This window comes from Stigmatopora nigra, chromosome 10 (assembly GCF_051989575.1).
Source record: "Stigmatopora nigra isolate UIUO_SnigA chromosome 10, RoL_Snig_1.1, whole genome shotgun sequence".
NCBI classification, from domain to species: Eukaryota; Metazoa; Chordata; class Actinopteri; order Syngnathiformes; family Syngnathidae; genus Stigmatopora; species Stigmatopora nigra.
Window position 1 is genome coordinate 13089725 of NC_135517.1, and position 26546 is coordinate 13116270.

The window sequence follows — 26546 nt, forward strand, 5'->3', positions numbered from 1 at the left end:
TTCTTTTTAAAAATACATTCTTTTATTATCCTCTGCGTTGGAAAAAAAAATCTCTTCATCCACTACCAGTAGTTGACCTACCACAGCTGATTGAGGAATCCATCACAGAAACAAATTCAATAATTTGGAATCAATGGCACATGTCAATGTTACTCCTAAGCTTTTTTTTTTCTCCACATATCACAATTGTTACTATTATTTTTTCGTACATTGCGGTAAGGTCTTTGAAAACACAGGTGCATGTAATTTGGTGTTAGAAAAAGCCAACATTTTGACAACAGATGTCGGTCTTCCGTTCCTCAATAATTTTCAGATTTTCTCTGTGTGGCGTACAGTATTTTTGGAAGTTGAACATAATCTCCCAAAGTAATGTGTATGTATATAAGTTTGTGTATTTGTCCTGCAGGCCTGGAGTATTACACTAGTATATTACATCTGTCAGTCTGCAGCTGTGCAGGAATGTTTAAGGTTTTAATGTTTATGTATGTGAGGCACCTAGAGTGCGCCACCTTCATGAAATTCATAAACGTCAGCTATTTCTGGCATCTTCAGTATGTCCTCTTTTTTTTCCTTCCTTTTTCTTTTCTCTTTTTTTTTTCTCTCAACACACTTGTATTGTTGAGTTGATTAGAGCTGGGCTCATTGGATCCCTTTTGCTATTAGCCCAGTACCAAAGTCTCTTATAGACTATCTTTAGATGGTAATACATTTTTGGTAAATCATCTGGATTAATCCCAGAGATAACAGAGAGTATAATATGTGAGTACACTAAATGGCGACTGGTGTCTTGTGTTTCCGTTAAATGGGAATGATACAGAGGCCAGGGCAATATTTTCTCGTTAAAGTGCTCCCTTCTGTCCTCTGTCTCAATAGCACCACGTTTTAGGCAGATTTTTGCTCCTTCAGCACAGGATTAAATGGTAGTAGTTACATTGATCAATAGGTTAAGAAGTGTACAATTCCTCTTCCTACTAATGATGTCACTCGTTATAGGTAATAAAATGGAAGTGGGCTTCTTAGGTGGGATTTTGCTCTGAGTAAGATATCAAATGTGTACGGCTGGTGTCTGTAAATCAGATTAAGGAACTCAAAAAAAATTGTTGAAAAAAGATGTCAAGCATGACAACATTTAAAAAAAATTAAATATGTATTTTTTAAAAATTTGCATTTACCACTTAAGATGTGCGTCTAAATATAATTTGATGTATGTGCCTATTTTAGTCATTAATAATGGCATTTTGATGAATAACATAAAACTAAAATAAATGATTTGAGCATTTTAACATGAAGATATGTTCAGGAAATTATAAAATGTCCTCATATGTAGCCGGAAAAGATGAATATCAATTAAATTCAAATGACATGTTTAACGTTTGCATGTTAGAAAAATTGGCCCGCCTACTTGACCTTCAGAATAGTTCGTAAAAATTAGTGATGCCAAGAGAAAAAAGACCTTGTAAGAAAATGACTGTGAAATTAGGGAATTAGAAGGGGGGTGTGTATGCAGATGACAGGAGAAGTCATGTGCAAAACTCAAGATGAACTGCATATTAAGATACAATAGGGACGGGGGGGATTAATATTGCATGTTCCCCCCTCGACCCCCTTGTATGACCGCTGAAAATAAGAAAAGGGAAAGGGTGAATCCTGCATTAAGTTCACATCGCATTCATTGCCTCGAGGTTGAACAAGTGCAACAGATTACTTGTGGTTAGGGTAAATTAATAAATACAAATAAATAAATAAAAAATAAAAAACTATCACATTTTTGTTTGTCAATACTGTACTCCTTTTTACATTTTTTAACAGTATAATAGTTCATTTTTATTGTTGCCGTGTTTTACAATGGATAAAACCCCCAAAAGGTTATTTGTGTGTCAAAAAAAATGTTATAATTCAAATTACAATAATAAATGTATTTAGAAAAATAGTGTTGAGCAGATTGCTTTCAATTCTGTTACAATTTGGGTAATCTTGACGGTCGAACGTTATGCTTTTGTCTGGTTCAAGCACAGGAATGCAAAAAAATGATAATAAGTTCATTAAAAAACATTTTCAAGCACACTTCTCTTCTTCAATTGTCAAGAATAGGCACCTTTTAATAGTTTTGGAAATCGCATATTTAAACGACAGCACCCAAATAGATGTTGAATTTCTCGTGACAAAGGAGCAATTAAGGCCCTCTGACAACTAAGGGGCCATTTTAGTGTCGCAACAAATCGCTTATTTTGAAGAACCACACTGTTACACCTTTCAAGAGTTTGTTAGCGGCCTGCATGGCTCCTCACCCTGGCTCCTCCTCCTCCAGGCACTGTATATTGTCACAATAATAGATCAATGTTGACAGCAATTCTAATGAAATGCTCTCACATGACATGTCCTGCGTGTGCAACGACTTTACGTCTTAAGGTATGGCATATTTGCCATATTTTATAAATGGCAAACAGGGAGAAGCATCACTGGAGATGTGCATCATGTTCAATGGCATCAGGGTGTATACGTATATTAAAAGGGATGTTGCTGAAAGGAGGAGGACAGATTTTGGGGGGGGGGGGACTTTGGCGAGCAATATACTCTTCAGGCGTGAACTGTCATCTTCTTTAGTCCATTTAGTTGTATCTTTAGTTTGAAGGGCAAAAATCTGCATGCATTCTTGTCAGGTAGTGTTTCCTTGACACCTATTTAAAAGAGGCATGTTCAACGAAAAGGTTTTTGAGTGTCTCACTGAAGCTAACTAAATATATGAAGCAGTCTCCATTTTTGTGAATAACCCAATGCCTTTTTCTTGACAGGTTCCGGTGTCAGTGGCTATGATGACACCTCAAGTGATAACTCCTCAGCAGATGCAGCAGATCCTTCAACAGCAAGTCCTGAGCCCTCAGCAGCTCCAGGTTCTTCTACAGCAGCAGCAGGCCCTCATGTTACAACAGGTATGGCACTGACACTTCATTTCAAATAGACTCAATTTCACACAAAAAAAAGTACATTTTTCCCAAATTGTCTGAATCCTAAGAATGAATGACAGACTGTATGTTAAATCTCCCTATCTTTTCCTATAGCAGCAACTCCAAGATTTCTACAAGAAGCAGCAAGAACAGCTCCACCTCCAGCTCCTTCAACAGCATGGAGGCAGCAAGCAGACTAAAGAGGTAGATAGACTGACATCATTTCAACTGGCTGCCACTTTAAAAACCAATGACTAGACATAGAGATGGAAGACATATGCGCTTCCTCCCTCCAATCCATCTGCCTTCAAACTGTGGTTAAATCATGGAAAGGGAGGAGGAGTCAAGTGCATCCATGCTTCTGATTGTTATGTCAGACGTTTTGGTTAAATGGCAAAGACTGAATATGTGCAGTCATTTTAAAAGTTTGGATTTCCCTCAGTGGCGGTTTCAAACTTTGTATCCATAATAAACAAGTGCACTGGGCAACAAAGACATGAGCGCTCCTAAGAGTCGTGTGTAGGACATAATGAAAGGAGAGGAGGGGGGGGGTCGGGGTTATAGAACACGGCGCATATAAATCTGAGAGGCTTTTCTCGGTAATTAACATGGAAATGGCAGCGGCTGAGAAGGCATGTAATTGTGAGATATCAACGCACAGAGCGCTCCCAGCTTTGTTGTCTGCGTTGAGGTTTTTATTTCTTCTCCCATCTTTTCTCGTTTGCACTCTTTTGCTCCCCCAGTACGGCGGGGCACGCTCGTAGGCTGCGGCTTAATGCGTGCTAATGATTGGCGGATACGTGCATGGCTACGGACAAAGCAAATTATTGTGCGGTCAGAAGAAGTTCAAAGACAATCAGGGAATTTTCACGCGTCCCCATTGACTTGAGTGTTAGGAGAGTAGAGGAAGAAGCTTAGAAAAACGGAGCCCGTGTTAAAAGCGGGCACATCCACGCATGTTCGTGCTCACGTGCCTCCGTGCTGTCAAAGCTCCCAGCTTCAAAGTCGAAGCTCCCTAATTAATGAACTGCGGGCTTCAGTTTGGACAAGTCGTGGCGTGATGCTCCCATAAATCAACATGACAGCACAGCTCCTCGGCCTCAGATAGGCCCTGTCACTAAGTCGCAACTGATGTAAACACAAGAGGAGCAAGTGAGACAAAAGGAAAGGGGTGGAGGAGGCAAGGAGGGGCAATTGATCAGTTGAATAGAGCATGAGAATAGGAGAAAAAAATAACTTTTGAAGTATATTATGTATGATCACAGGAAATAGATGCAGCCCCGCGAGGCTTTCCTTCTCTGCTGTCTCTTTCTCTCTCTCTCTCTCTCTCTACTCTTTTTTTTCTGTGGCATTTCTAGAAGCCATCAAAAGAGAGAATAAGAATTATGCTGTGACTCCCTAGTGGCTGCCAGACAATAACCCCCTGTTGTTGCTTTGTGCCCCTTTTTATTTTAAAGACATCAAAATTTCATTTTTCAAAGATCTTTAACTTTATATTTGAAGCTCTACAATAAAGGCCTGCCACTGCCACTCTTTATCATTTGTCAGGGACTATATTTTTCTCTCCCTTGTGCCACTTCTTGTTAACCTCTTATTTGGTCTGTTGGCTCTGCTGTTTTTTTATGTGTCTCCATGCTGGGACTGCACAGGAGCCCCCCCCCCCCCCCCCCCCCCCCCCGTGTCATTTGACGGGTCCGGATGATAAAACATGCAAGGGGGAGAGAGTTAAATTAATTTGCAATACTCAGTGTTTCATTCTTTTTCTTTTTTTTACTCCGGGAAAAGCCAACTTCTATTTATTAAGAGTTTTGATGAAAGGCGTTGTTCCCTGTGAACTACCACCCCCGAGTTGCGATTCTTTGTCTCAGATTGTCAGTGAGGAACTAGCTGAGGGCAAACCACTAAAGAAACAAGAAACTTCTCTCACACTAATGAAAATAAGAAGCCAACCACCTTTCAATTAATCAGGCACATCATAGAAAATCACAGTCCGTCGGCATCCCAGAATCCTCTCTGGAATCCTTGTCATGTTTCTTCCTTCTCATCTTTCGGATTAAATCACACATTTCATCTTTAGCTACTGTTCTTCACTTATGAGTTCTCCCTTCTTTCTTTGAAGCACCTTTATAACAACTCAACTAGTGAGACGACACTTCAGTTTAATTAGGCCTTATTACATCCAAATAAATGCAAAATTCCAGATGTTACTGGGCTTGCGTGACTCGATGCCCTTTAGCAAAGATTTTTATCAGGTTTTTTTAATTTATTTTTTATTTCTGACCTGCCTACAAGTGACCTGGCAACCGCCTGCCACCGAGACATTTTTTGTATGCACTCAGTTGTGACAAGTAAACAAAGCTTGATGTATCCTGTGTTAGCTAACTGGGTGCGGTACACGGCTTGGCACCGTTTTTTAGTGCCCCCGTCTCTCCTCCCACTTGCTCTATTACTGTTTTTTTTTTACACTCATCTGTTTGTTTTATCGATTACGAAATAAACCGTTGTCTTACACATGCTGTTGTCTGTGTACGACTCCTAAGAGATGAGGCAACAAACACAAGTGAGTTTAGTCACTCAAAAATCTGGTAAATGTAGATGTCAATCTGCAAATATAATTTTGTTCATTATTTTGTATAATTTGGAAAAAAACTTAATTTAAATGATTCAATATCAATGGTTTATTGGAGGCTACCCAGACATGACTGTGGTACTTTTTCAACCCAGAAAAGAGGAACCGTCATATCACCAAATGATGGTCTATCATGGCATTGTTTGCAATGATCCATTTTTGTATAGTAAAATTGAAAATGGCTTTAAATACTAACTATGGGTATTAGGCTTCAAAGATTGCTTTTGTTTCTACTAAATTTGTGAATGTCTTTCTTCAGCACCAGATGTCAGCACAGCAGTTGGCCTTCCAGCAGCAGCTCCTTCAGGTCCAGCAGGTCCAGCAGCAACATCTGCTCAATCTTCAGAGGCAAGGGTTGCTCTCTATCCAGCCTGGACAAACGGGCCTGCCGCTGCAGTCACTCGCACATGGTCAGTAGAGTATATCACTATAGCCTATTGAATAAGTACGTCACTGTATTCAGCCATCTCTTGGTTATCAATAGAAAGAGTGATATAAAAGCTATATCAATTCCTTTGAGTTTACGGTTGAAGTTTTAGTAATCGGCAGTTAGTCATGTCTCTATCCTCTTCATAACTCTGGAAAAGCAGAGATTTAAGGGCATGTTAAAAACTTTCGATCCGAGGTATGTGCTGCAAATATTTTGCTACGGTCACCTTGCCTCACTTGCATGGCTCTGAGTAAAGACCATGAGTAAACTGAGCGTTGTAGTTTAGCATATTTCGATAGATACTGTGAACTGAATGACTCTGAAAATATGCGAGGTGGAATCCTTGTGAAATTGTGTTGCCATCTTTGTAATCATGACTAAAACATTGATAATCAAAAAAGCTATTTTAGTAAACATGCACTACTGTTGAAGCACACTCAATTATTAATCAGCAAAACAGAACATAAAACTATTAGATAGGAAATAAGAAATAACAGTAATAATACACCTGGCAGTAATAATACACTAGCATCAATGCAAAAACTTTGGCAAAGTTTGATATTTAATTCCTAAAGTGTCATTGAGCTCGTTTGTTCAGCAGCCAGTACATGTTTGTGTCTTTATTTATTCTTTTATTATTTGTTAAGGAATAGTTCCCCTTATGACAAAAGACACTGTTGTACGGGTTTCAGAACATGACATTCACTATTCATTCCTAGCTAAGACAAACAGTTTTGAAATAACAAGATAAGGGTGATTAAAAACAGGAGGGTTCAGAGGTGCTTAGGTAATAGGCACACACAAACACGTTTGTACAGTGGTGTTATTGTTTGGCCTGGGTATGGAATCATTCATCCGCTTGCAGGCAATTGCCGTGGGCACAGGCGTGGAGCGCCGCTGTGTTGAGTGTGCTTTGTAGAATTGCTTTGTGTCACATGTCTAGCAAACAAACACACCCTTTGAGTAAAGCATTATACGGGCGATATGAACAGATACTGTACTTTTAGTAGTTTTAGTCCCAGTACATCCTGTTTATTCTGTGTCATCATCTCGTAAGTGAATGCCATGCAGCATCACCAAGCGTTTGTGTGTGAGCGGGTGTGTGTGTGTACGTGTACTTCATTTGTATTCTTTTACTTTCTATTAATATTTAGTTTTATAGTATTATCTAAACTTGCACCAAAAATGATTACTGAGCTGATTTTCATTTTAAGTGCAAACAAATCCACAAATATTATAAAATTGTTGGTGACAATTATTATAGGATTTTTACGCAGTGACTGAAATAAAAGCTGTTTCTATTTTTAGATTAAAAAACAATATTCCACTGCAACTGATCCTAAATCAATCCTATTATAACCGATGTTATTAGTAGCTAATGGGAGCCTTTCTTTAAGGTGACATCCTCATTATTTTTTTGTCTGGCTCAAGCAACAAAACTCCGGTTTAGTTTATCCTCACAATCCATTGATGTTTTACTTGGTTTCTCGGACAGCTGTTACATTGCTTAAGCTACAGTTTCAGTCCCCCCGTTTGTCTTCCTATTCAATGCATTTTATGCTTGACTGTTTGAAGTTATTGATGACCTTTCTGTTTTCCACATCACTTAACTCTTTCATGCAACAGTGCATTTGGCCTATGGTGCTGTGATCTAATCTACAATATTCGCCTTGCATTTAGCAGTGGGTTGCAAGTCATGACTTTATCTGCTCTATCTGGGCTCCAGTGATCATTGATTTAAACTCAGGCGTAATAAATGGGCATCTTACTCTGCTTTCCCTCATTATAACGTGTTGCTATTTTGTGACACTGCTGCTAGTGTTGTTGTTTTTTCTCAAGTAAAAAAAAAAAAGTTAATTCCTCTAAATTGTTTTAACCCTGGTTAAATTATGTGGCAAATGCCTCAGAGCTTTTATTTCTAAAAGTTGAGCAGATGTTCCACATGGTTTGTTCACTAGGTAAAAATAGTTTAGGATTTTCATTGCTGGGATATCCAGTAATTCATTTATTTTGTTTTATTCTATGTAATTCCTCTTGTAGATTTAACTTTTGTTAATTTGCCAGTATGTGTAAATAATGTGTGGTAACTCCACAACCAGAAAATAGTGAAAACATCTCTTAAAGTTTAACTTAATGTGTTTTTGTGTCATATTTTCTTAAAATGACATTCTCCTAAAATGATTTTAAATAATGCTTTCCAGCTCTCTTGAAATTTAGTGGAAACCTTTCGATAACAAATTTGAGTAAAACACAATTCCCATTTGCATGCTCCGTATAATCTTTTTCTATAGTCGTCAATTATTTTGACATTAATGTTCAAAGTCTTTGAAGCAGTTCGACGATATCTATTATAAATTATAACAATTTGCCTGAAAGGATAAAACCCACCCCCAAGCTCTCATCACCACAACAGGCGCAAATATTACCTGATAAGAGTTACCAGTGTTTCCATGCTCTCATTGTTGAATTCGTGTTTCCATTTCAATACTAAACACAGTACACCATATGCACACGGGGGGCAAAAAATGGCATCTTGGCGCTCTGAGGTTGAACTGCAAGAGGGCAGTTGCGGAAAAACATCATTTAAGTTGTCTCTGAGAGGCCAGTGGGATGGTGACAAGATAAATTTGCCGGTAATATGAAAGCAAAGAATGTGACCAGCCATGAAGTGCCCACAGAACAGCGGCACATCAGGGACAGTGGCGACTAATGCGGCCGACCTGTCATTGATTGATACATCCAGCCGTAGGTTACGGGTAATAGTTCCTGCAGCAAAAAAAATGCAGGACATATTTCAGGCCTAGGGGTGCATATCAGCAGGCCAGTGATTACTGCAACATAAACAGGGGTGCAGTAAGGTCCCAGCCTGACAGAACAATAAACTAATAGCAATGTCACTGTCCCCCCATGACACTGGCACCGTGTGCGAGGAGTAACAGCCTGGTTTAAAGAGCCAGGAGCACTGGGGGCCATTTTTTATATCTAGGATGATGGCCTGCAACTGATGTCATTATGAACCTTAAATCAACTTTCTGCTTGCTTGAACATGGTCACCTGGGTACAGGGGGACAAGGACGGGAAGAGGTCGAAGTGCCCGGCCCGTCTCAGTGCCAGAGCTACCTGCCGAGTAAAATTGAGTTGGGAGACCGGTGATCAATCAAGTGTCCCAACAACATACATTTTTTACATGCTTGTCTGTATTTTTCTGTCGTAATGAGTGGATTACCTGTGTTGAAAAATGAAAAGAGGAAAGATAAACCAATCCAGCATTTTAAAAGGCGGAAAAAACGCCTGACCTGGAATGAGGATTTTACAAATTTTATTTGGTTCCACTTTAATCAAATGGAGAAATCTGCAAAAGTAACTCAATTGCTGAAATGTAAAGGAATTTTGTGCAATTACATTTTATCGTCATTTGTATTTTTTTTTTTTTTGAGTTTGGTGCGATCAAAGGGGTGCCTGGTACGAGCGAGAAGCAAAGCCGAATAGATCCAGAAGGGGACATATTCGCTCATCAGCCTACTCTATCCAATGTGGTTTCATCCGAGTAAACAGCCGTGTCGAGGTCACCAGGACTGCTCGGTAATTGAGCCAGTGTGGGCCGCCCTGTCAAGCACATCGGCTAAAAATACATTGCCCACTGTCACCGGGTACCAAGTGGGGGGGAAAATGATTGTTCCTGCTGTCTAAGTGCAGGACACAAGCGTCAACAATGACCTTCTTTTTCTTCTCAAAAAGAATATCAAGAAATAACTTTTTTTCCCTCCAAGTCTCCTTTGGAACATAAAAAGCTCAATGGGCATCGCATTTGTAAGTCAGCAAGCAAGGGGGATTTGCATGCTAAAACACTAGCAGCGTTATTAGGCATGTTTTGCCTGTCATGGGCGTGCACTTCGATTAGAACTCACCAAGGCGTTGAAAGGAATAAGGGAAAACACACGCAAGCCGAATAAGGGAGAGCGTGTCGAAATATTTGAATGAGGAAAGACACTCCTTGGAACGTGGAAAGGTTATTGATATGTCCTGCAATAATTTCCTGCTCTTTGATATGCAAACGATCTCGTATGAATTTAGAGCAATCCTATCAGACTCATTTCACACTTCTTAGCCCTTGCGTCTCTCTGGAGTCCTCTGCCTCATTAGGCCAATGTTCTCCATTACCAGCATAATTAAAATCTTTAGTAGCTTATCAAATTAGAAATATTTTTTTGCTGATCGGACCGAGATCTTCACCTCACATTTATTTTCCACAACAGGAATAAATTAAGACTAAGCATTTAGCATACAATGTATTACAATTTGGTGCTTGAAAGGAGCACTTCTGATATCTATAGAGCTGCTGATGAGAAACGGGGAGGGGGGATTTGGAGACTATAAACTCAAGTAGATAAGCATGTGCAAATCATCTTTCATTTAACACTGCTCATTTTGAGAATGGCTTTAATTAATTGTAATGTTGAGTGAGTGGATTTTTTTCTGCACACCACATACTGTATGCAGGGACTTCATTCAGTATGTGGTTTACTTTAGTACCTCACCAATATAAATTGCCATATTTTTACATCGTTTTTCAGATTGTTCCCTTATTATTTAAATACCCAGAAAAATCCAAGTGTCTTTCTTTTTTTTTGTCAAAAACGGTTTTATTCCTCTTAATCCAAACTCCTGACCCCCTGGTTTCCAGGTTTGCTGTCAATTCTATGCAGAAATACACCACCACACACACACACAGTGTAGATTTGTTGCCATCACAGTGGCTGTCTTCGAGGGATTTATTTTTTTCAAAGAGCGATGCTAGCTGCAGTATGCTTGACTTGTTAAATGAGGTTTAAGTCTTCTGTGTCAATTGGAGGCGGTGCAGAGCTTTAAGTATTTTGCACATTAATGCGCTTTTGAGAATATTACCCCAGGGTCCTGTTTCTCAAAGAGGCACGGTGGATGTTTTCTACTGTCGCTCTTGTAAACTTATTGTTGTGTGCGCACTACACAACATGATGGCCATTATTCAGATTTCATGCCTTGTCTGAATGCTAATTATTTTACTCTGGGCATGAAATTTGCGTGAGTACAAGGGATTTGTGTACACAAACATTATCCAGATGACAGGAGAATTGGAGAGGGGGGTAGAAGTACTTGCTTGAGCTTCTAATTAATACACGGTTTTGTTTACAGACAAATGATTTAATTAAATGGCGAGAAGAGCATTGGATTAGCTGCTAATTGACTTTATTATCCAATTTGTTTGTTTCAGGCATGATTCCTGCAGAGCTGCAACAGCTATGGAAGGAGGTAACAAATGCTCATGTAAAGGAGGAGCATAACAGCAGCAACAATGGCCACAGGGGCCTTGATCTGTCCTCCCCGGCACTGCCAAAAAATCCCCACCACAACCAGCATACCCCCACCAATGGGCACTACATGAGTCATAAGAGAGAAGTGTAAGTGCCTTCCTTTTTTTGTCTTCCTCTTTGGAAATCCTTTTCTGTAAATGCAGCCATCAATGCTGTTTTAAGTTTGCAAAGCTATTTCGCATTGACACAATCATAAATATCCTACTCAATCAATGAATTTAATGTTTGTTATGCCCTTAGTGTATTTTTTTTTGGGCCAAGATTTCACAGTGAGATTGTAGGAGATCTTGTGTAATGTACTTTCAACAAATTCTGATGTCCTCATGGGCTTTGCAGTGTTTATAATTGATTTATATTGCATTTAATATTGCAATAGTGTTAATGAGGAGGTCAAGCCCGCTGTGCTGTCATTCATAGAGTCTAGTATTGCTTTTTTTGTATTTTAGATTTGTACAATAAGCTGCAAAACACACAATCCGGGTGACCAAATTGTGCAGGTGCAGGAGGAAAAAAAAGCTGCTGATTATTTACACATTTGCAGAATCAACATTGATCACCAGTGAATATGATATGCTTTGAAAATTTGTTTCGGTCACAGGGATGGAATTAATTTGGCATCTTACACATTTGCTTGTTTTCGTGCACCAACTTCTTATCTTTGAACTGTTCGTGAAAAGCCTCCAGGCACAATGATCTCACTGCATAACATCTGACTGACTGATCAAAACCCATGTGTCATTAAGAAAGAGATGTTGAAAAAACAACATATGACACTTTGAACCAGTCAACCTTTGGAGGTTAAAAATGTTTCTAGTGGGGGCCTTGTAGCATGTGATGCAAGAGTATGATTCATCAGTGATGTATGTATATAAGGGGCTATGTCTTTTCAAATTTGTCTTTCCATTTAGATAGATGCATACTATTTGAACAGACGTAAAATGGTTATCGTCTTTTAAAATTGAGACAAAAGAGAATAATCCTATTTGCAGTGTTTTATTATTGAGTGTTAGGCTTCGGATGGGTGTGTAGATATTTAATCACTCCATCACAAATGGTCACAAGCGAGCAAACAAGGTGAGCATCAGTGGCAGGAAAAACAACAGGCCCCCCGGCACAATGAAGAAGACGTAGCGTAGCGTTCGAGTTGGCAAGCGCAGACTGTCAGAGATTAAAGAAGATGTCAGCAGCAGTTTAGCACGAAAGCTTAGGTGAAGACAGCATTCTCAGGTGCAATATTTTCATGGGAGTATTGTTGTTATAGTAGCTTAGATCTGTTAAAGAAACCAAGCAGGTGACAGAAATCTGTCATGAATAATAAATACAAAGTAGGGTAAATCTTTGCATCAACAAAAAAAAATAACATAATTAAAAATTATTTCAACAGATAGTCATGACTTTGTTTATGAGGTTATCAAGGGGCCTTTGCTTTGCATTAATTCTCAATGCGAAAAAGAAACTGTAACAAACACAGTAAAAGTTCATAGTTTTAGAAAATATAGGAGACCTTTCTTAACCTTCTTATTCCTTACCCACATGATGTATTGTTGGTTAGAGTACATTTAAGGATACCAATGCTACTTACATTAAGTAGCATGTATATTTAATCATGTTTTTCTTATCATTATCCCTTCTGGTTTTTTTTCTCGCTCTCTACAAAACCCATTTGTATGGATCTGCAAATTGCATGAGTAAAAAGCACAATCTTAGCAACCATAAATTCACCAAGATCTGATATGGCAGAATAAAACTGATAAAAATAAAATATTAAGATAAAATAAATTATAGAAGTGGTCTGTACATGCCAAATCAAGAATACTTGCAGTATTTTATTTTGACAATATAAACACAACACAATCTTTTGGCATAATTCTCAGTAAATCTTTGAGAACACAACTGCTTGATAATCTAAAGTAATCTGAAGAAAATGGTCTAGCTGTAAACCGAGAGCATCTTCTCACCTTGCCGGCCGGCACTGAACTTAATGAACTTTTAATTGATGAGGTTTAGCAAATCCTTTTGTCAGGCAACAGAAACACGCCTCTCCTGTGATGGACCTGTTTTCCCGACTGGCTTCAGATTGGTTTACAGTAGGCCCTAAGTACCATGTAGTTAGTTTCATGTGTCATATAAAATCTGGCCAGGCACAACGACGCCTGCAACTAAAACCTTAAGTGCATCCTCAGGAATCACTCATCGGATTTGCACTTCCGTCTTAAGGAAGGAGGAGAAATTCAATCACTGCTGTCTTGACACGCCGAAGCTGCAGCACGTGCTGCTGCTTTGAATTGTCTTGAAGTACACTTGGCAAACAGGCTATGATCAGAGTTCTGTCTCTGAATAGCCTCGTTCATAATATGGCAGAGCTTGTTCAACCCAGCGCGTTAGTCTATGCGATGTACTGAGTGAAATACCCTTGAGTCTGCTCGCTTTTTATTTACCAATTTGTTCATTTAAAATGTAATTTGTCTCATCTATGAAAAGACCATTTTCAATTAAAAAACAAACTAAAAATGACTTGGTTAGGGCAAAAATTCATGTCACCACATTGATGAATATCTATGACTAACAATACAATAACTGACAGCTATAAAATGTGCCAATGGTAATATAAAAGAAGATATATGTACAATCAAACTTTAGCAATGTAGAGTACAAGATTAAATTTCAGGAAAAGGTAGACCCCGAGAGGAATACTTACACGTTTATTTGCTCAAGATACCCATATCTCATCGTGGTTTTAAGACACTTCAAATAGTAAATTGTGTCGAGTGTTGCAGCATAATTAGAGTAGGGCCTCTTGTCGTAGAAACCGTCAACCTAGGTGAGAAGCAGTAGCGCGATGCACTGGTGGGCAAAAAGGAGCACAGGTGGTAGCGATGTAGGCCAGTCCCCCAGGCTGTTGTAGCTGAGAGTTCTGTGTCTTGTATAGTGCTTGTTTCCATATGGCTAACTGTCTTGCTCTCATGGTAGCCTCCCCACTGGACCATTTTCTCAAGCACCAATTGGGTTATCATTCGTTTTACACATCTCGCCAGATGGAAGGTGTTGTAAAGTATACATATATTATTTTGGAATAAATGGTCATCCTAACCGTTTGATTCTAGTTATTTGCATCAATTAGGAAAGTTTTAGAGAAAAAGAAATACTTAAAATCTGTACACATCTGCACATGATTATTTTCTATTGGAATGCATTAAAAGTAATCTAAATTTTTCATTTGTGATATTTTATTTACAAAAAAAGTTACTATGGATTTTTTCTTGATGGATCGAAACGGTGCATTGTTAAACCTCACAATAGTGAGTTATTCTTACACCACATAGTTTTGTACCAAAAAATGGTTCTAAATTGTCATGTGTTTCTCCCTTAGATCCACAATAGAAGACTGCCACCCCCACAGTCATCCTCTTTATGGTCACGGTGTTTGCAAGTGGCCTGGATGTGAGGCAGTGTTCGATGATTTCCCGTCATTCTTGAAGTAAGTAAAAAAGCATACTTCTCTCCAGTTGGAAGTATATGTCTTTTAGCTCGTTGACACTTTTTGCAACACCTTCAACAAAAACGTGTGGTAACGAAAGCTGGTTGTTATTCCTGAGTGGGTGCCTGGGACAGTCCTCTCTTGACAAGGGTACACAGCCCAAGTCTCCCTTCGAGGATGCCATGGGCCTCTAATTCCTGTGATAAGTGCAGTTCCCATGGTGATGGGGACCATTTTTCCCAAACAAACAACCGTAGGATGTTTATCCGTAGCAGGCCACACTTTGGGTGCACGGCATGTTTGCCCTTGTCATCGGGCTACGGGGATTTACTGTTTGTCTTTGACTGCTTTCCTTGACTTCTGGTCTATTTCTGTTTCTCTTACCCTTTATATACTTTACATTTCTTTTTTTATGTTCCCCACACTTTTTCCAGCATGTATTTAAAGGACATTCCACCGCCAATGTCTGTCCATTTATGAAGTTGTAGCATTTTATCTTTGACAAAAACACCTGCTTTTAAATTACTGCTCAGGAACAGATTAAACTCTGTTCAGTCAGGCGCAGACTGCTGTTGTTTTACGTCATGATTTTCTGCCTGAGACCTCACGTTTGCTTATCAACCCAGTGTGCGGTGCGCTCTTGTTAATCCAGCACATAACAGCACCATGGTTACGGAGAGGATGAAAACATCTGCCTTGTGGCAGCAGATCAATGGCTCACTGTCACCCAGGATTAGTCTTACTTTAAACAAGATATGACACAATTCCATTATCCAAAAACAAGAATGTTCACAGTTTTAGATTCAGGCACAAAGGTGTCATGCAGAGCTTGCCTCTGAGACGATTCAAAGTTTGATGCCCGATCAATATTTTTAACCCACATTTGCATGAATCCACGCATTTTTTCGGATGGCCTTCAAAGTGTCTGACACAAGATTGTTAGTAAGTAATGATCATGCATAGCCACTTTCCAACAGGATTTATATTTTCATCTAAATTTGATTAACATATATTATATTACAATTGGCATTATACCCAAATATCCTCACACAGCATTTACAGTTTTTTGTTTGTTTTCTTTGCCTTTTAAATCATCCACTCTTTATTGTTTTCTGACTTTAACCTCACCCTTTGTTTATCAAAGCGAAGGGAATTAGATTCAGGGCACACAGTAGAACTGAACTCTCCCTAACAATGTCTGTAAGTGCACTCTGCTTTGTTTTTACAAGTGTTTTTATCATGGCAACATCTTGTTTACTTTAGTAGACTGCTCAAACTGCTTGGAACATGTTAAGAAAACATTTGGGGAGAGTCTCCACAAAGCTGCCTTTGTCTAACAGCAGGCCAGTGTGCGAGCAGCGCACTGAGGTGTTAACTCCCAAACCCTTAAGCACTTCCACATGAAGCCGAGCAACTGATACTCCAGGCTTCAAAAAAAAAGAGTATAAAAAACAATATATATATATTTAGTGCACTTACTCCAGTCTACCAAAGATGGAAGAATTGTTATAACTTTAATAGCTATCAGTCTAAATGGAGAGTCAGCAGAACTCACACTGTGTAGCAGACAGAAATAAAGGTGTGGAGGTCTCTAATGTCAACCACATTTCAGCTCTACATGCCAACAGAAACAACTATCACAGGTCTGAAATGTTGTTTCAAACTGTGTGTATTTATTCTCTTTGAAAGAAAATATGGCAATCTTGATCAACACAACACACCAAATCCCTGTTCCTGTTTTTTAGCTCAAAACACAGAGCTTGGTGTCTTTTTTTTCCGTTTGATTTTTTTTTTTTTTTGCTGGGTCAACATTGAAGTCTGCATTGTCCAGGGGTCAAAGCCAGTGTAACACTGCAGTGCCCTCTAGTGCTGTATTGTCTGCAAACCAAAACAACAGAATCCCAATTGAGATACAATTTGTCAAGGACAACACATTAAATTATATGCATTAGATTGGGTGAAACATTACAATTCCCTAACATGTTGCTTCATTTTTAATGGTTACATCAATAGCAGTGATACATCCTGCATATATCCGTTCTAATTCAACGATAAAAGCATTTATAATTAAGATTGAAAAAGAAAATGTTGGCCGAAAAATCATTTACTTAGTTTCTGTTGTTCAATGATGACAAAGGAGATAAATATCCTGCAAACTAGCTGACATACAAATTATTGTGTTGCCGGAATGTCTTGCGTTGACGTGTTTTATTGTGCCATTTACATTAAACATTGTCAGTCGGCGACATGCCTTTTAAAAGTGGCTCCATTTGAAGTGGAAAAAGTGACACATGCCAACATTCATAGTCTATCTCGTTGTCAATTCCCCGTACCCGACTCTCTCGTGTCCAGACAGTTCTCTCAAGGCCGCATTAGGGCCATTTGAATATTTCATTTCCTATTAATTATGCACTGTGACTCTCCATGTCATTAGAAGAAATAAAGTGGAATGTAACAAAGGATGAAAAGAAGCGGGGCATATGTCGCCTATGAACAGGGAAATTTCAAAGCAGCTCACGTAGGCTTCCCTTCATTGAAAATTCAGTCTGTTCAAGTTAATGTGAAGTTGAACCGTCTTTACCTGTTATTTTCTTCTTTGAAAATTTGGAACTTACAGAAATATTTACCCCTTTCATTTACCAGCCCACTTAAACTCAAATATTTGGATTCAAACTAAAGGCAGCTTAGAAAAATACTATGTATATTTAAAAATAAATGGATTTTATAATATTTTATCTTAATTCTTTTTGTCAACATAGCAATTTATTTTAATCGCCTTGTATTTGTCAATTTTTCACAGTATAACCTTCCATTTTTGTGTGTGTATTAGTCGCATATAATGTAATGCATAAAGTCCAAATGTCATACATTAAATCCAAATGACATAAACAAGCACACACACACACACACACACACATACTATGTCGTCACTGACTAGTTTTGATTTGCTTTGGAAATGACAGTAAAAAGTGCATTTATAATGCCGGGGTGCTTTCCACACCTTGCTCCTGTCTCCTGGCGCCAATGTGTGCGCTTCCGAGACAAGCCTGGTGACAGTGACCTACATGGTCACTGAAGATGTGATATAATTTATGATATATATAATATATTGGATCCATTAGTGAGCATAATGAAGTAGTGAAATGAAAGGGTATTTGTGAAATCAGTTCAAACATCCTGCTCGGATTATGATTAAATGATTAATGAAATGCCCCTGCATAAGCATTTTCAAACAGTAATTCATGCACTGGCTGATAAAATTCCTCCAATCATATTTCCTTCACTCGTGAACCTTATCTGCACCATTTTATATGAATCATAGAAAAAAAAACCCTGTCTAGCGTCTGCCGAGCTACTTATTTAGATTAGTTATAAAAGTAGAGGAAAAGAGAATATATTTTCCTGTATAAAATGATCACGTATAATTATATCCATAACTCAAGTTCGTGACAGATCCCATTTGCTTCTTATGTTAGCCTGGATGTTATTTAAAATTATTTAGATATATTTTAATTATATATATGATGGAGAACATGGCGGACGAGGAGTTAGCATGTCAGCCTCACAGTTCTGGGGTTGAGGGTTTAATCCCAAGGGGAGTCCTTGTGTGGGTTTTTCCTGGGAGAAGGATATGGATGAATGAATGACTGAATGAATGAACAGGTAACACAGATCATTATGAGTATATGCAAATGGAAATCTACCTACAGTACACCCATTGGTTATTTCAGTCTTTACACAGTTTTTTTAAAAATAAAGATATTGACTATCATCCATTTAGGTGTTTGTTCCAAGTGCTGGATGTTAGAACAGTACATTGTATACTCTTTCCAACTATTTCCGGTGCTTTTGGTAGTTTGCCTTGTTAGATAGGATCATTAAAAGTGACTGCACAGGACTATTTTCTAACATCAAACAATTCAAATGCGGCAGTAAGTGAAACTGACACATTAACTTTTTGTGTTCTGTGCTTTTTGTTTTTCAGGCATCTTAACAATGAGCATGCTTTAGATGACAGAAGCACCGCCCAGTGTCGGGTCCAAATGCAGGTCGTACAACAGCTGGAACTGCAGGTATTGTCTTAGCTTTTTGTATCGGAACAAATATTTATGTCTTGTTCCCCTGACAACGCCTTTTGAGTCTAATGTCTGCAACCCCCATTCGCCACAGGCTGAACCATAGAGGCCCAATGACATAAATCTGTACATCTGCAAGTAACCGGTCATTAAAAATGTGTTATGAATGCATGACAGCTAGAAAAAGATATATGAAGTGCCCGGAGCTAAGTGGAGAAGATAATTACGTTTTGTACATTACTGGGTTTAAAGGTTATTTATGACTAACTTTTTTTTCTGCAAACAATAAAGTAAAAGAAAAATCTTATGTAAAGTGATTAAAAAAATGAGATTTGAATGTTTAATGTCTGAAAAATATATATGATAATATTGCCTTATAAAAGATAGATCTGCTGCATTTTTTACATGAGTTTTATCTATAGTCTCTAGTAATGTTGTGTATTCTTTTGTTATTGACAATCTGTAATTGAAGCACATAGATTGAAAAAAGTATTATTTATTAACAGGTTCACAAATTTCATTTCCAATCATATTTTTTGGGGCCTCAGTGAAATAAATCAATGATGATCTGTGAGTGATAATTGAATTGAAAGCTTTTATTATCATTATATGTACTGTTTATACTGATTAAAAGACAAAAAAAATTATATTCTCTTGCTCTCTTCTTTTCCAGCTATCAAAAGACAAAGAGCGTCTGCAAGCAATGATGACACACCTTCATGTTAAATCTACAGAGCCCAAAGCCACCCCGCAACCGGTGAGTGAGCCCATCGTACATTTCTCATCCCTCCCCCATTCCTTTGTTTGTCTTAATTGGCACACATGTATCCATTAATCTGGTCTCTGTCTTCCTATTTTATCTACTAAATAAAAACAGCTGTTGTCTCAAGAGAGGTAGTATATATTGTTGGGACCACATCTGCTGACATCCAAGATTCAATTTAGTGACAGAGATAAAGTGCATACGAACAGCTTCGTCTCAGGAGCTGAATTGAAGCGCTCTTTTTTTTGCCAGTGAGATTATTGTTGTCTTTGTTATTATTCAAGTCAAATAATAGACATTTGTATCACAGGGAAATATTCTTAAAAGACACGTATACTGTTTATATATTAAACCCATTAACACCAACACATAACAAAATTATCAAATAATATTATGTTTCATGTAAATAGAAAGTAAAAATGTGTAGACCTAATCTAATGAAATAAAATAAATAGGCAAAATGAAAATATATATTACTATTTACTCTTTGGTAGGATATAGGTTAATTTCTAATGTCTTTTTCAAAATATGTGAAAGACATGTTTTGAGGACAAGACTTTTGCAATAACCTGTTAAATTATAACTAACTACATTTATATTATGCCATCAAATGTAGTCCTGAATAGACAAGCGCTTAAAGTGTGTCATTTTTAGGGGGTGGTCTATTCTGTCATGTCATTTTGAAGGGACCATGTATGAGTCTGAATGACATTTCTTTTATTGCACCACCATTGAGCCAAAGATCATTGTACTGCTGTGCCTGAATTCCAAACCACACATGCACAGACATACAGTAAATCACAATACACAAGCAAGAAGTGCTGTCTTTCATCGCGCTGTGCAGCTTGGATCATTTATTTGCGCTCCCCTATTGATGTGCACAAGCTACATGCGCACTTGTCTCTGCAGTAACAGTCAACATAGCGTGCCTGGAGACATCAAAAGACAACAACAAAAGACCGTCTGTTAAAGCTGTCCCTGTGTCACACACTGATTGTAGAGATTAGAGCGTAAAAAGTAGACTCTGACACATGGACATTTGTATATGAAAAGTAGTTGAGGCGGTAGATAGCATCTTGGCTTGCTTTGTCCCTGCGGCCTATGAGAACCACTATGTCAGAGATCAACAAGAACGCACTGAAAGGGGAGTTGGGATTTTTACATAAATGAATGGAATCCTTTTGAACGAAACTTGTTCCATTACCCATCGTAATCTACTGTCAAATTGTTAAAATGTGACACATACCTGTGCGTCTTACTCGACTGTCGGATTTACACAAGTTTAAAATATGTTCACCCCCAGAACACCTTATGAGCAGACGTAGAATGAATGCAAACATATCTTCTAGTAATTGCCTGTTACACACTTCTCTATATGTCGCATATACAAATAGCACGTTAAAGTATCCAGGGACCATCGTCAAGCAAAAATGTGAAAGTTTGCATTTAGTCATGATCGATGCTGACTGATAGAGTGCCTAAGAAATTAAATAAACACAATTACAATTATTCTCATAAGATGGATGAGATAGAGGCTTTAAAAACAAATGTGTCGCATTACCAATGCGTGAGTGTGTGTTCGGGCTCGGTGTCACCAAGCATTCTTGTCAGAAATCTGACCTTTTACGCCATACATAATTGAGGAGGGACTTTTTGTTTATTTTCTTTAGCAGCTTGCCGAGTCAAAGCCAGTATAATTAGATCACCAATTACCATTTAATTAATTTCTGTCTGAAGTCTCATTTTGTCTGTACGCTGGAGTGAGTCCAAATGGTGAGGCAAACAAAGGCCAGGCTATTACCAGCCTGTCTGGCCTATTGTTGCAACATCTCTGTGTTTATGGCCAGGGAATATGGATAAAACCAGAAACAAAGCCGGCTAATCCACGACAGAAGAAGTCAACATACTATTGATAGCATTGTGCAAGTGTGATTTATTTTGTTGGTCATTCTCAGTAGCACTTCCTTTACCGCCATTGGAAAGCTCAGATAAATTGTTAATCTTTTCTACATCCTTGTGTATGTTTAATCTACAAATAGGTATCTTTTTGCAAATTAATTTCGAGGGGTAATGGATGTGTGTCATAGCTTCTCCTACCAATTAATAGCTAGAGTAAGGGTCAGACTCAAATTTTCCACTTCACTGATGCTGTCGTCAGGGACGCCTGCCTGGCACATGGCTCTGAGCTGCCTCAAGCCGTAATATACCTTTTGAGCACTTCCCATAATTAGTTTACCTTGTAGCCATTATTACTTAACCCCACCATGGACAGAGGCCTCAGACTGCTACTCACTGGTATTACCGGACCGTCGTCCATAGGTCAAATCTTAGTGGTCAGTCTGAAGCAGGAGTCGTTAATCAACCGATCATCCCCATGAGCATCTTTTAGATCGTCAACTGAGATTACAACTAACCACGTTGGAATCTTCTTCTGTCAATTGGGAATTACAAGTCTGCATTTAGAGATGCTCATCCTTGTCAATTCGGTGAGAATTCCAGTGTACTCTCAGTGAATGGATGAGATAGGCTTGTTTTCAAAAGAGACAAAAGATTAAACAAAACAGCCAAAACCAGAATAAGGTGGAGTTAAGTGCTAAGTACTGAGAAGAAGGACGTACTGTAGTGATGTTGTGGTCGTTTTTTTCTCCTTTTCTTTGAGGGGAAGAATGGGAGGTGTTGTGCAAAGGACAAATTGAGCTCATCATATCTGTTTTGTTTCTTGTTTCCGGTAGCTCAACTTGGTTTCCAACATTACGCTGTCCAAGTCCACCCATCCTGAAGCCTCTCCTCCACTGAGCTTGCCTCAGACCCCCACCACGCCCACGGCACCGCTCACACCTCTATCCCAGACACACTCTGTCATCACAGCCAACAATCTCCACAGCATGGGCCCAATGCGACGGCGTTACTCTGAAAAGTACAATATGCCCATCTCTCCAGGTACTTAGACATGGTGTTTGGTCTTGCTTCAAGGTTGTCATTAGCAACAGTATAATCAAGATGATCATCTATGTTACAATAACATTTTTTTTGTCATTGCAGATCTCAGTCAGAACAAAGAATTTTACATGAATGCTGATGTTAGACCACCATTTACGTACGCCTCATTAATAAGACAGGTAATGTCCTACTTTTTCCAGAGTGAGACTCTATAGGGACCCTAATTCAGTTAGTGGTTTATATGTGAGAATACACACTGTGCTTAACAAGGATAGGGAAGCAAAGGCAAAATTAGTTGTAACTGAAGAATGGTTCATTACCAGTAAAAATGTTTATGCCAGAAACAAATATTTGTGCTATTTGGCAAAAAAAAAAAACTTTTCAGCTCAAAATTTCAACTGCATTTAAAATATAACACATATTTATCCTTTCAGCATGCACATAATCTGTTTTCATGAAAATGGCGTTTTATGCTTACTATTTGGAGTTTTCTTTCTTCTTAAATTTGATTGAATTTAGACAGAAACTGATTACACTCAAATGATTGGATGCATATGAGAGTTAAAAAAATAAGTGGATGAAAATTTCATTTGATTCACAATTCAGTGATTTTAAGCAAATTCATTTCACAGCACAGTAGAGATGAACCTGTTTTAAGAATGCTACTCAATTATTGCTTGGTCCCAGTAATCTGGGATCTCAGGAATTAATCTGAACTGGACATAATTGCTGTTCTGTAATCTGCCTAAGAAATGTTTTTGCCTACCCTTCATGTACTCTCACAAAAGTAAATGTATTCAAATCTGCTGTGTGTGAATGAAAAGTGCAGCAGGCTGACTTAAATGAAAAGTACACTTTGTGCAGTCTGTTCTGTTGTCTGTTTTTCTTCTGAGAACGGACACACACAAAAAAAAAGCTGGCTGCTTCACGTAATTTATTTATCACTTTCCAAAGAAACAACATTTGAAATATTTGTTTCTGTCACTGTTCTTCATCCAGGCGATCCTGGAATCTCCAGAAAAGCAGCTAACACTAAACGAAATCTACAACTGGTTCACACGAATGTTTGCATATTTTAGACGCAACGCAGCAACGTGGAAGGTAATTTGTCGTTCATCAGTTTGCTTATTCAACCTGCACTTGATACAGTTCAACAATTAAATAATGTAATGTTCTTTTCCAAATCATTATTTGTTTTCCAATTGCATGGTAATAACCTTCTTATGCTGTTGGAACGAACCATAAGCAATTTCAAAGTAATTTGTCAGGATGTTCTGTTGGTGGGTGGCTTCAATCCACTTTCCACTAGACAGAAAATGAGCTCACAAATGCACAATCCAAAACAAAACAACTTAAAAACGATGACAGATAGAGCAAAATATGAGTGGAAAGGGCAAATTAAGAACTGAGAGCCTCTTCTAAGATTCTAAGAACACCCTCTCTCTCTCTCTCTCTCTCTCTCTCTCTCTCTCTCTCTCTCTCTCTCTCTCTCTCTCTTCCTCTCTGTCTCTCTTTTGCTCTCTCTCTTGCTCTTTCTCTGAGTCCATTTTTTTTTATTGCATTTACTTGTTGCAATATCTCCAACAGCAGGACTTAATTATTTGTCATGCTTAATATTTCCAACCATTTTTCTGGATTTCTGTATTACTTTTTTAATTCTGAACATTCCCACAGATTTTAGGGTTTAACAATTGTAAAAAAGTCTGCTGTAGATCCAAACATCACCTCTTTTTTTAATACTAAAGGATTGTTTACCATTAAGACAGCCGTTGACATTGATTGTCATGGATCACAAACATATATATTCCCTATTCTTCATATTGTAGTTTAATTCTTCCTCCATTACTTTGATGCCTAGTTTCATTGAAAATATACTAACTGTATATACAGTATAATTTTTTTCTATTGAAATGTTTACTGATAGATTTTTTTTCTCTTTGTTTTTACATCAACTGCAGAATGCAGTCCGGCATAATCTTAGTCTACACAAGTGTTTTGTGCGAGTAGAAAACGTAAAAGGGGCTGTCTGGACAGTGGACGAAATAGAGTTCCAAAAGAGACGGCCTCAAAAGATCAGTGGGTAGGTTTGTTCGTTTGAGTTGACTTGATGGGAAGAGGCTGCTGCTGCTGCTCCATCTCATTGTCTGTGTGCCATATCGTCCAAAGTCCCTGCTTGCTTTGGCGTTGCCCCTTTACATGCACTCAAAAATCTTTTGGTGATGCCCATAACTCACAAAGGCTTTGGCTTATTTTCATTGTGATCCTCACCCTCTCCCCTCCTCCCTGTCTCTGTGTATATGTCTGTCCATGGTCTGTCTCGTCACACACTGCATCTGGCTGTCCCCCGCTGGTTCGCTTTCCCAGGGTGCCATTCGCACCAACCTTTCCCTGCATAAGTGCTTTGCGAGAGTAGAGGATGAGTTTGGGTCCTATTGGACCGTTGATGATGAGGAGTTTAAACGCGGCCGACACATACAACGTGGCCGCCCTCGGAAACACGCCGTTGACGAGAACTTTGACGAGCTGCTTGTACAGTAAGCAATTTCGCCTGTCTGTCTGCAAACACCAAAGCCAAAGCCCTGTACACCCGCCACCTTCATCCATGCATGCTCCTTCATCAGTGTTGCTATGATGCATTTAATCTTTAGCCTTTTGTCTTCAGCTTATTGTCACTTCCCGAGCACTTGAGTGTGTTGAAAGATACTTTGTCCTACTGTAAAGCTTTAATATTGTTATTAGTAAAGTGCTAAATGTCTTTTGCCCCAATGCCAAGTGGATTGATTTTTTTTTATTAGTAAATGTGATACTGCATCTCAGAAATGCATGCAAGGTGAGAAGAAGAAGAACCCAGTGTCTATAATTACATTTTATTGTTTGTAGGAGTCCTGCATTGGTGAAGAATATTCAAACAAGCTTGGGATATGGACCGACACTCTCTGCTGCATTCCAGGTAAAAATTGTAAAATGCCTATGGGAAGTAATGTAAATTAAAAGGATAATAATAATCATCCTTCTTTACATATTGTTGTCAGTCACCAAAAGTCATGGGTGTATTTATATAAAAAGAGTCACTGTGTATTTGTTGACAACTTTCTTCCAGTCCACATTTAAAGCTCCCAGTCTGCCTGTATTTTAGGCTTCAATGGCAGAGAACAACATACCTCTATACACGACTGCTTCCATTGGAAGTCCCACCCTCAATTCCTTGGCAAACGCCATCCGTGAAGAGATGAATGGAGCATTGGACCACGGAAACAGCAACGGCAGTGACAGCAGCCCAGGACGCTCGCCACTGTCAGCTATGTGAGTGGCATACATGCACATATACTATCTCTTCAGAAAATTTTCTTGCAAATATAAAAATGGATTACCTATTCCCTTCCATGCCTTTTTTATGAAGTTTGATTAAAAACACTAGTGTGTCAGCTGCTAAAAAAATAATGCATTTCTAGGAGAACAAGAAATGGAGGAATGGTATTGACGTGGGTGGAGCTAAAGTTTATTTTGTGGCAGGCCTACCAATAGAAAGGGAAATGTTGCAGCACCTTTGACAAGTTTCTGTCTGTAGATCGGCAAAGGCTGCTGTTATTTTAACAAAGAGTTTATAAACTATTGTTTTGGCATCTTTAGGAAAAATCTGAATTGTATAAACCCTTCCCAAATTACACAGCCCAAAGTGGGTTGACTGTTGGCTCAGACATGAAGTGAAACATGAGCTCGAACACATTAAACGGTGCGGAGGAGCTCCCCTAAAGAAAAACAGCACGAAAGCAAAATTAGTCTGGAGGACATCATTCAAAGTTCTTGTGTTGGAAAGTTGTGGTTGGCATTCAAACCGCAGTTCCCTATTCACTTGTTGAGTAGGAGTGTCTGCAAAGTTGTTTGAAGCTTAAAATAATACCGTGCAATGCATGCTTTCCAGATGTGAGGGCAA

General features: G+C 38.6%; 1 protein-coding gene across 8 annotated transcripts in view; it reads left to right on the top strand.

The window, feature by feature from the left end:
* LOC144202714 (forkhead box protein P1-B-like) overlaps positions 1-26546 on the top strand; it is an 85685-nt gene that overhangs the window by 56227 nt on the left and 2912 nt on the right. For 7 of the 8 annotated variants that reach the window (XM_077725615.1, XM_077725613.1, XM_077725616.1 and 4 more), the window contains 13 exons: positions 2793-2930; positions 3060-3149; positions 5834-5984; positions 11256-11442; positions 14726-14833; positions 18819-18906; positions 19583-19666; positions 22405-22612; positions 22715-22791; positions 23612-23713; positions 24571-24692; positions 25493-25562; positions 25749-25915. In XM_077725615.1, coding sequence (XP_077581741.1) covers positions 2793-2930; positions 3060-3149; positions 5834-5984; positions 11256-11442; positions 14726-14833; positions 18819-18906; positions 19583-19666; positions 22405-22612; positions 22715-22791; positions 23612-23713; positions 24571-24692; positions 25493-25562; positions 25749-25915 — 1592 coding nt within the window. The remainder of the gene's footprint in view (positions 1-2792; positions 2931-3059; positions 3150-5833; positions 5985-11255; positions 11443-14725; positions 14834-18818; positions 18907-19582; positions 19667-22404; positions 22613-22714; positions 22792-23611; positions 23714-24570; positions 24693-25492; positions 25563-25748; positions 25916-26546) is intronic. The other variant, XM_077725618.1, reaches the window with a different exon arrangement.